Genomic DNA, 11,935 nt, shown 5'->3' on the forward strand with positions numbered 1-11,935 from the left:
ATTCTCCCTTTTTCTGTCAAGCATCTGAAATAAAGTCACGTGGTTACAATCTTCTTCAATAACCCTACCTTTTTCTACAACTGCAGAGCAATTGTGGAAGGCAGCTGCACAACCTCAGTAAAAGATGGGATTATAAGAACTGCTGCCATGTAAGCCAGCCGCACATTCAGATGCTTTCCCCTTTCGTTTCCCGAGTAAGGCACAACTCAAAAGGTTATGTTGAGATTCTCAAGGATCCAGGTCATGGTTGTTCCAAAGCTTTTTTTTTCCTCTCCAAAAGTTAACTGGGTTTTCTTTGAAAACATTTCTGAAGTTAGAACTGAAGAAGTTCTTGGAGAAGTGAAACTTTTTCAAAGATCAAGAAAGTCTAGTTGCCTTTCGGGGGTGGGGGGGAATCACCTTTGGGACACAGTCCAAAAGGCTCTAAAGAAAATATGTCTGAGATGTGTTTGAATATTAATAGCTCAGGTTGGTAATTGGGCTATTGGCTTCATCTTCAAGCTTGGCAGTTTGGCTGCAAACGTTTCGTCTCCATTCCGGGGGGGGGGGCATCTCCAGTGCGCTTTGAATTGTGCTCATGTGTCAGAGCACTGGCCCTTTAAATACCCTTAAAAGCTCAAGAACATAGGTCTGTCAAAACCAGGAAGAGAATTTCAGAATGACTGTAGCCTTCTAAGCTGCAAAATATTCCTGATCCATACTGAATGGAGAATATCCTATTCTCAATATAGAACAGGTCTACAAGCATAAAGACTAGATCGGAGGATTTGCTGGAGAGATGAAGTACTATACTTCGCCTATAGGTCCTACTGGGAATAAGCCCTATTAATCTGCAACTTAAAACTGGTTGGTTTCTTTAGTAGTGAGAAATTCTGCTGGAACGATTTTCATCTATTTTATCTACCGTGCATTAAATGCCACTCTGCTCTTTCGGCTTCCATGACCTCAAGTGTCTTCTTGCTTACCTGCAGAACTGCTTCCACAATAGGGTGAACTGAGTGGGGATTTGATTTGTTTTGAGTAATTTTGACAACCAAAATCCTAGCAATCTCATTAACAGGCAGACATTAACAAAATTGTAAGGACTATTGGAAGTTCTTCTTCTAAGAAAATATGACTCCTAAAATAAATGAGTTAATTACTTACTTGAGTTATTGGAAAGGCTGCTCATGTTTACAAGTAAACAGAGTATCTAACATTCAGAAAGAATTTCAAAGTAATGTCATATACATCTGCATAGAAGTAAATGCTCGTCATTAAAAGAACAATACTATGGTTATATCACTTTCCCCAGAAACCTTTTGAATGTAAGTAGTCCTCAACTTGCAACAACTGATTTAGCAACTGTTCAAACTTACAGTGGCACTGGAGAAAGTGGCTTATGGCCAGTCCTCATACTTACAACTGTTGCAGCATCCCTTATTCACATGATCAAATTTGGGCACTTGGCAACCAACATTAATTTACTACAGTTGCGGTTTCCTGGGGTTGCCTGATTGCCATTTGCGATCTTCCCAGCTGGCTTCTGACAAGCATTCAATGGAGAAACTGATTCGCTTAACGACTCTCTGATTCACTTAACAACTCAGCCTTCCATCCTTCCGAGGTAGGTAAAATGAGGACCCAGATTGTTGGGGGCAATTAAGCTGACTTTGTAATAATGCCGCTTGGGGTGTGTGTGAAAGCCCTAATAAGCAGGCATATACATAGAATGAAGGCTACTGCTAAGCTTGTAAGCCGCCCTGAGTCTTCGGAGAAGGGCGGGATATAAATGGAATTAAAATAAAAATAAATAAATAAAACTCCAATAATTCATTTAACAAACATGCCAAAACAGGTCATAAAATTGGGTGTGACTCATTCAACAACCACCTCACTTAGTAATGGAAATTCTTGTTCCCATTGTGGTCACATGGTCTACCTGTAATCTTTTTCACAGGAACTTACTTTGGCATATCTTGCCCAAAAATAGCTGGAGGCACGTTTAGCATGAAAAGAACTGCATGGTAGAAATCTTTTGTGTTTTTACTTTAGTGTGATTTACAAAGTGAATTAAAGATCCATAGCTGCACTGCATTTCACCTTTATTAAATCATCTGTAACCTGTGTTCCACCCTCTGGTACCATCATGGAGATTCTCAATCATCCAAGTCACACTTATCCCAAAGGTTCTTTTCCCAAAAGACAACTGGATTTTCTTGGTTTTCTTTTCTCTTTTGAAAATGCGATGCTTTTCATTCAAGAAACTTCCTTCACTTCTAAAAGATTGGTGGGGAAATGGAAGTTTATATTCTTTGCAGTCGTCTGCTCGTTAGCACTCTTGAGGGTTGGTCATGGAAACCACTAAGGGTTTATCTGTATGCTCAGAGTCACCTACATCACAGTGCAAACACATGTGGAACCTTTTTGGGGCTGCTGAAAGGATTGCGTTGTAAACAGGAGATATGTGGTGTCATATCCCTCCCTCTCTGTTGAGGGAGGGCTGTTCAATTTGGATACAGAACTCTTTATTGGCCAAGGAATTTGTCTCCGGGGCTTTAGCTCTCTTGTTGAAGCAACAAGTGATAAATCATGATCCTAATCATAAAATACATTCATCATAAATCATAAGATACAACATAAGATATAATAATATAAGATGGCCTCGTTGACTCCTCTTTTAAACCAGTACTCCTCTCTGCCCAGAATGTGAACTTGGCTGTCTTCAAAAAGAGTGACCTTTGTCTTTCAGATGCAGATGGAGTGCTGAATCCTGTCCTGATGAGTTTGTTCTCCTGTGTTGTGCCATGCTTTTGTGAGGTGGTTGTTTTGTTTCCCCAATGTGCAGGTTACACATATCTCACTGCACTGCGCCACATATATCACATTGCTCTGTTTGTGTTTAGGTATTTTGTCCTTGGAATGGACAGGCTACTGTCTTAATGTATTCCTGGGCTTACTTACAGTGTGCATGTATGTTGTATTGGCTGAAAATCCTCCCAAGCATTTCCAATATTCCTACAACCTCTGGAATGACGTTACTCCGTTTGTTGCTCTCTTATCTGTTACAAAGGAAGTCCTGCTGGATCTTTTTACGGACTTGATGAAGGCTCAGTTAGGATAGTCACAAGTTCTGAAGGCTTCCTTGATGTGTGTTCTTTCTCTTTCCCCTCTTTGCTGATGACTTTCGTCCAACACAACACACACACACACACTTTTAAAACCAGGAATACAGAAGTTTGTCCGCCCAAAGGGAAAAATACCCTGACACAAACAGAGCAATGTGGTACATGTAGTGCAGTGCAGTGAGTTATGTGCAGACCTATACATTGGGGAAACAAAACAACCAACTCACAAAATCATGGCACAACATAGGAGAACAAACCCATCAGATCAAGATTCAGCAATTCATCTGCATTTAAAAGACACAAGGCCACTCTTTTGAAGACAGCAAAGTCCACATTTTGGACAGAGAGGGGCACTGGTTTGAAAGAGTCAAAGAGGTCATCTATGTCAAAACTGAACAGCCCTCCCTCAACAGAGGAAAAGATATGACATCATCTATCTCCTGTTTATAATGCAGTTTTTTCAGCAGTTCCAAGAAGGCTCCACACCCATTTACACTCTCGTTTAGGTGACTCTTGAGGATACAGATAAACCCTCAAGTGGTAACAACAATTCTGACAGAGCTAATGACCAGCCCTCAGACTGGTAAGGACTGAATTACTGCAAAGAATATAAATTCTTCCATTCCTTACCAGTTAGTTAGAAATGAAGGAGCTACTTGGATGAGAAGTTAAATGTTTTCAAAAGAAAAGAAAAAAATAAGGAAGTCCTTGCCTTTTGGAAAAAGGCCTCCTTGGGACAACACCCTCTGGTACTGTTTATATGCACTTCAGGCTGAAGATTTTTGACAGAATAATATATAGTTGCAACTGCATAAGAAAAGAATACATGGGACGGAGAATCCCTAGTTTTATACTTTCGTGAAGGAGACATTAGTACATATGTACAACAAAATTTCCCTTTTAAAAAGTCTTGTTATTCTTATACCTGGAAAATAAAGGATGGAAGCGTTTTTCCCTTCAGCTTAAATCTATCGCATTTTTGATACAATAGCTGTCTATTTTTTAAGCAGAGATCGATAATGGCCAGATGTGCATGGGTTATAGAACCCAAACCCAAAGATACAGGGATGTGGGGGTATATATGTACAGTCTGCTGCCACATTTAAGTGGCAACAGGTTACCTTTTTTTAATCTGGTGGCACCAGTGTTCTATGCAGATAGATACTTGCAATTACACTATGTTTTAATTTTAGGGGGAAAGGTACAATCAACCACTTCTCATTTTCTAATTTCTGCATTGCAGTCAGTGGTAGAACTATCCAAAGCAGGCTTGTTCTTGCTTTCTGCACGAGAGGTCAAAGTATGCAGAAGATGCACTGTATTTTGGAGGCAAAAAGTCATTTTTCCCCCTCAAAACAATATTGTCCAACTGTCCAGATACAGTTTGGGACAGCACTAAAAAAAAAAGGGGGAGATTTCTGAATATTGTGGTGAATAACAGTAAGCAAGACTATTGTGTAGTTTTAAACACTAATGATGGTGGCCTTTGAGAAGGATTGGAAGGTCAACCAGTCAACTGGTTTCCCTTCCAACTGAAGTTGAGTATCTGTTAAATTAATGTATGTTTAAATGTATACTTAAACTGGGGAAAAAACAGCAAATGACACAACAGTATTTTCATGTGTTCAATTAAGTTTTTTAAAATAATTTGAAAGTTTACTGATGACTGATATAACCAGAATATAAAATGGTTAAAATAGAATACAAATTAGACCGTAAAGATAACCTAACTATCCAGTGCCCAAATGGATGCATTTGGCAAGCTCATACGCCTGGACTACGTAGATAATGACATAGGCCTTAGTTACTTGAGGAACTAACCTGTCTCCCATAGTATCTGCCCAACCAATATGATCTGGCAAGGTTAGCATGCTCCAGGTTCCTTCATTTAAGGGATGTCATTTGCGGGGACCCAGGAGGGAACTTCTATTGCAGCAACTATCTTATGAAATAAGGTTCCTTGGAGATAGGAATGCCCTCTCCCCACCATATTGGTGTTTCGAAGGGGCCTAAAGTCTCTTTTTACCCAGGTTTTTGGTGGGGATGACTGACATCTCTTAATTTAGGTCACTCTCTTTCATTTCTTCCCTGTTCCTTATTCTGTCCTCTCAATCATTTTTCCTACCTTGTCTTTACTGCTTTTTCTTGGTTTAAATCATTGGTAAACTACCCAGCACTGGTTGGAAGTTGGATGGCATTTACACTTAAATAATAATAAATACAACCTATTAGATACTGCTAAGCTTGTAAGCTGCCCTGAGTCTTCGGAGAAGGGCGGGATATAAATGGAATTTTTTTAAAAAAGATACAAAAATGGAAATTGAAAGATTATAGGATAAACCTACCGTGGTGGTCTTAGTGGTTATCAGTACCTCGACTGCCTTACCAAAAATCCTGGATGGCACTTAGAAAATATGCACATTAACAAAATTTCCATCTTCCAATTACAAAAGGCCACACTGCTTGGATCCACAGCTATATTACACATCCTAGCTTCTTGAGAAGAACTTAATGTGCACAAAGCCTAATACCAGCTAAAAATGGCAGCTGTGATTTCACATAGTTGTGTATATAATAATGATAGTGATAATGATGTCCCTTTCCATCACTATTTCCCAGCTATGGTTCAGAAGCTTCTAAACAACCATCGATTAACAGAAGTCACTGATAACCTAATCTCTGGAGTTCATTTTTAAATGGGCTGCTATTACTGTAATTACTGGCAGCAAATCCTCCAATTTCAGAATAAAAAAAATATTTCTTTCTGTGGGTCTTGAACCACTCTACATTCAATTTCAATGAATAACTTTAAATTGTAATATTATGAACTAAGGAAAAGAGGTTCTGTTTATTTCAGTTTGATCTTACGCACTTTTGTATGTGTACGTTCCCGAAGACCAATTGCACTTTTTATCACAAAAATGATTGCCCATTTTTTTCTGGCTCCAAAGTGTCTCCGTGCAACATCCGTCTAAACTGAACTATTTTTGCTTACTATTTTCTCCCACTCTTTTGATTGGTATCACAGCGGTTTCCAACCTTTCTGGCTTTGCAGACGGGAGGGTGGGGGTCGGGGGGGTGTAGGAGAGAGGATGGTTCTGCACAAGTGGCGGGAGAACACACACATGCAGCTCCATTTGCACAAGCAGCGGGCATGCGCACCTGCTGCGCATCTAAGTAGAGCTGCGCACACACAGGCCTCATCCGCCTCTTCCACAGCCCAGTTCTGAACACACTATGGCCCGGTAAGTAGGCTATGGCCTGGGGATTGGGGACCCCTGTTATATCTCACTTCCTGGTGTAAAAATAATACAATATACATTCAATGGAAATTACAGTATATCTTAACTCTGGAATTCTAAGCTTTTCTAGCTCTAGTTTGTGACTTAAGCCTAAGCAAGCAGAATGCAATGCTCTGAGCATGTTTATTCTGCTACTAGAGCAAAAAAAGCTATTGCTCTTCTGGATTTTAACCATATATAATTACTTACCTAATACTTTCTGCTGTAATTAAATATCAAACGTTCACTGTTTCTACTAAATAATCATCCCAAGGAGTGTATTTTACACTACTTAACATTCAAATCCCGAGTGCCGCGTAGCAGAGTGAGCGCCTGTTATTCGTCCCAGCTTCTGCCAACCTAGCAGTTCGAAAGCACGTAAAAATGCAAGTAAAAAAATAGGGACCACTACGGTGGGAAGGTAACAGTGTTCCATGCGCCTTTGGCGTCTAGTCATGCCGGCCACATGACCATGGAGACGTCCTCAGACAAGCGCTGGCTCTTCGGCTTTGAAAAGGAGATGAGCACCGGCCCCTAGAGTTGGAAACAACTAGCACGCATGTGCGGGGGAACCTTTACCTTCAACATTTAGCCTGTATGATGTAACCCCATCAGTTCAATGTGGCCATTTAAGATCATAATAAAGGATATTAGGTGTGTGTGAGGAAATCATATCATTAGCGTGTACCTATCTTTACCCTCAAAGTTAATAGGGGAAAAGCTAAATATGGGCGTTGGCCAGACTATTCTATATCTGGGCTTCGGAGAATGACCCCAACAGGACAGATCACAAAAATAAAGAGGCATGCCTGGTAACTTACCCCTCCTGATAATTTTATCACCCTGACTTTGGTGCCGATATGGGGCCCATCGCCACTCCCACTGTTTGCCCGCTGCATGACAGTTCTTTTCATCCCAGGCTTCAGGTCTTGAGGCTGGCCTTGCACCAAGGCCACCCGACTAATCTGGGACAGGTTCACCTGTGCGGCAGCAGGCGGCTTCACTTGCAAAGCTTTGTAGGGCAGCTGGAGCTCATTTTCAGGCACTGTCCTAGCCTGCCGTAGTTGCTTTATGGTTTTTATTTGCTGTCCTGGAAATTGTGCACCATCTCCAGCCTGGAGAACATTTGCAGGCTGAGGCAGAACAGCAGGGGAACCTGGAAGGGTGGGCTCCTGTTTTTTAACCATTAGTCTGTATTTCACATTTTGGCGGGGCTGTGCACCAGGAAGAGAAAGCAATGGATTTCCATTGGTAGGAAGCTCTGACGGGTTTTCTTCCTGCTCTTGGCCTGCAGAGCCTTGCGGTTGTGGATATTGCTGCTGCTGCTGTGCCAGCCTTTCCAGCAATTCTCTTTTTCGGGCCCCAGCTTGAAGCTGCCGCCTGAGCTCCTTTTGTTTCAAGATCTCCTCCCTGAGGCGTTTCTGTTCCTCGATCTTCAAGCGGTACTGTCTGGTTTCTTCATCTTCATCAGGAAACTGCAGGGTAGCCACAAAAGAAAGTTACGTGTGGTGAAAATCCAACTTTGTCCCCACCACCAAGAAAGTGACACTTGTTAAAAAGATGGCATGCTTTCCCAACGGTATTCTTAAATTAACTGAAATGCCCTGTCTTTAATGACAAAGCTGCTAACAAAGGTTTATGAGCAATTAATCAAACAAGCAATGAGGAGGCAAATATATATATATATATATTACTCAACTTTGGATTTTTATTTTTTTTTAAATACAGCAAATCAGAAAGCTGAAACTGAAGCCATTCTAAATGGGAACTCATTTAAAAGTTGTGAAACTAATTAAACTATTAATATAATTCAAGAACTCAAATATTGTTTCAAATGGAAGCAGTAACAATAAGAGGCAGCCCACTGTGTCACACAGGTTTTATCTTGCTCTTTTCTGACAAACTAACAAAAGGTAGGATGGTAAATGACCTGAAAGGCCCTGATTAGAACTATTGATTTTTCTTACAGAATTTTCAGCCTGATCTGAAACTCATTTGTCACACAATAATTGGTTATAATGAACAGCGCAAGTCAATCTCTCTGACCTTGAACTCATGCACTCTCTTCAGAATTAAAATGTTGCCAAATGCAGTGTTGGAATATTAATGGAATATCAGGAATGGCTTTAATATTCCAGTCTTAAGCTTTTTAGAAAGTATTATGGCCTTTGTGTGCCAAATAATCTCTCCAGTAGTCTTAAAACTCCAGCAGGATATATATCTTTATTCAAAGCTACTGGGAAATTAACAGCAAAGGAAAATTCTTTTTGTTGTTTTTTTTAATTTGCAGCTGCAACATACGTTAATAATGGGAATTGCTGCTTTTCAAATGTAACAGTCCTTACTTCTACAGAAAGCGACAAACCATCTAGCCTGTCTAATAAATTTACTATTCTTTGATAACAGATTTAGCTGCTTAGATTTATTATTTATATAAAATTTACAGTAAAGAATATTGAGGATACAAATACCGTTAAGAAAACTAAGTGTTCTGAAAGCAGTTAACAAGAAAATAAAATAAATAAATAAATAAAAACCCTGAGAGGATAGAGACACCCTAATATTAATACAATCAATGTAATAATCACTAACTGAAATTGTGACTATTCTTTTCTAGCTTATGTAAAAATCTTTAAAAAGTTCACTTGCTACAAATAATCCTTGATTTTGTTTAATTACCTTTCAAAGTTACAATAGTTCTAAACACTTACAACCACCCACCGCAGTATCCCCAGGGTCACCTGATCAAAATTTGGGCACATGGCAACTTGCATGTATTTATGATGGCTGCGGCATCCTAGGCTCATGTGGTTGCCATTTGCAACTTTCCTAGCCATCTTCTGGCATAACAAAATCAACGGAGAACCCGAATTGACTTAACAATTGTCTGTTTCACTTACCAACAGCAGTGATTTGCTTAAAAAGTATGGCAAAAAAATAAAATAAAAAATGGGAGCAATTCACTTAACAACGGAAATTCTGGCGCCAATTGTGGCCTGTACCAATTTCTCCCACCTCACATACTCCTAACCATTCTATCCGTTTCTCTTGAAACACTGTTTTAAGTTAAATAAATATATAAACATCCTGAACAGAAATTCAGATGTGAAGGGTTCTACTCCTTACTGGGGTGACGTGATGGCACAGCGGTTAAGATGCTGGTCTTGTCAGCTGGAAAGCCAACAGCCCAGGTTCAAGACACAAGCACTGCATGAGGCGATGATCTCCCTCTGTTTGCCCCAGATCCTGCCAACTTAGCAGTTCGAAATCATGCAAATGTAAATAGATAAATAAGTACCACTTTGGCAGGAAAGATTACTGCTTTTCGTATTTTCATGCTAGCCACATGATGATGGAATAATTTCTCAAGACAACGCAGGCTCCCTCGGCTGAGAATCGGAGATGAGCACCGTCTCCTTGACTTGGTCTTGACTGGGCAGGGGAAACCTTTACCTTTAACTCTTTACTACGTTTCCCAAAAGCACCACTCCTAGAAATTTTGAGCCCTAGTGTCCACCTCCTCTCTTGACACCTAGTACAGTAGGTCCTGAATCTAAAGTTCAGATCTTTAGATTTGCAGCATCACATTGGCTCCAAGTCTCTGATCCAAATAATATGAAACCCAAAGCTTCCTATCAAGCACACACAAAAAGTCTAGGGTTAAGTGCTATACTGCTAAAAATAACAATTTCTCCAAATGGGTATTGTTACTGTATAGCCTATGTAAAACTTAAGCAACCAATAACCAGAAAAGATTTCAGGGGTTATTATTTTTAGCAAAAGCGTAGAGTCTGAGATCCCTGAAATATGTATGACTCTCAGAAGCCTTTAAACATTGCCATCAAATGTTATATTTAATAAAATAGGAGGGGAAATCATTAAAAACACAACTGGAGGGAAGCTGCAGTACAAGTAGTCTTGGACTCACAAGAGTTTACTTAGTGACCATTATAAATGTCACCATGGCACTAAAAAAAAGTAACTTATGGCCATTTTTCAAACTTAGAACAGTTGCAGCGTCCCCATGGTCAAGCAAAGTCAACGGGGAAGCCAGATTCACTTAACCATGTTACTAACTTAACAACGTCAATGGTTCACTGAACAACTGTGGCAAGAAAATGGGGCAAAACAAACGTTTCACTTAGCAACATAAATTTTAGGCTCAATTGTGGTTGTAACTCGAGGACTACCTTTAATAATTTTAATGAAATGTTCCAATAAAGCAGATTTGCTCCTTGCTCTGACCCACTCGAGTGTGGCCCCCAGCTTGCTGCTCAAAGGAAGTGTAATCATTTGGAAAGATGTAGCAGCTTAAACATGAGTGTGTTCCCATCTCCCTTGTGTGAATACCTAAATGGCCGTCTAGGGCAGGGGTGGGCAACCTCGGCTCTTTTATGACTCATGGACTTCAACTCCCAGAATTCCTGAGTCAGCATAGCTGACTCAGGAATTCTGGGAGTTGAAGTCCATGAGACATAAAAGAGCCGAGGTTGCCTACACCTGTGGTCTAGGGAATTCTGGGTGTTGAAGTCTACAGCTCTTAAAGTTGCCAAGGCTGGACAGCCCTGACCTAAATGAAAGACCACTAAATGGAAGAATATCTTCCCGGCTGCAAAGATTAAAATCAGGAAGGAATTCTTTTCCAGTCCATTATAAGCTTAAAATAAAAACCAAACCCCTCCCAGAGCTACATCTTTCAGTGCAGCTACAATTTAGTGAAATATCAACAACTGCTACTTTCTGATATCTGCTCACTTTTATGTATTAGCAAAGAGGAAGTCTGATTTTAGGCTAAAGGTGACTTATTTTCTTGGTCATGTGACTCAGATGATCCTTTTTATTTAGGAACAAAAAAACAACCCCCCCAAAACACAAGGAACGAGAAATCCCACAGAAACCTTTTACGCTATCGCATATATCGAACTGAAATACAAGTACCCCTCGCCTTACAACCGTTAGTTTAGGGATGGTTTGAAGTCACACAACGGCGCTGAAAAAAAGTGACTTCTGACTAGTTTTTCACACTTACGGCCTTTGTAGCATCCCCAGAGTCAGGTGATCAAAACTGGGACGCTTGGCAACTGGCATGTAGTTATGACAACTGCATGCACTGTCCCAAGGTCATGCGATCACCATTCCCAGCCAACTTCCGACAAGCAAAGTCAACGGGAGAGACCAGATTTGCTTAACAGCCACACGATTCATTTAACAACTGTGGCAAAAAGGGTGATAAAATGGGGCAAAATTCACTTAACAACTGCCTTGTTTAGCCATAGAAATTTTGGGTAGTTGAAAGCCAAGGACTACCACTACTGGAAAAAATGAGATGAGGTCAGGCTCCTTTGAGGCTGCACCTGCCCTGTGGATTCTGATGCCCCAAACCTGTTAAGCTTTTGGCAGGATTCCGAAGACCTGGTTGTTCTTCCAGGCTTTAGGGAAGGGCGAAGTAATCAGGTGAGCTTGGTTGGTGCGGATGATACGATTCTGATTTCCAGGTTTGCAACTGAGTTTACACCATTTTGATTGTTCTAATGCTTTGTACTGTTG

At 40.4% G+C, this 11,935-nt stretch overlaps 1 protein-coding gene across 6 annotated transcripts in view; it reads right to left on the reverse strand.

Moving 5' to 3' along the window:
• The window catches only part of RBM33 (RNA binding motif protein 33), a 127,379-nt gene that overhangs the window by 47,386 nt on the left and 68,058 nt on the right, over window positions 1-11,935 (reverse strand). For all 6 annotated transcript variants that reach the window (XM_083376971.1, XM_083376970.1, XM_083376973.1 and 3 more), the window contains one exon: window positions 7,210-7,863. In XM_083376971.1, the coding sequence (XP_083233097.1) occupies window positions 7,210-7,863 (654 nt within the window). The remainder of the gene's footprint in view (window positions 1-7,209; window positions 7,864-11,935) is intronic.

The sequence above is a fragment of the Vipera ursinii genome (genome assembly GCF_947247035.1).
Source record: "Vipera ursinii genome assembly, chromosome: Z".
NCBI lineage: Eukaryota > Metazoa > Chordata > Lepidosauria > Squamata > Viperidae > Vipera > Vipera ursinii.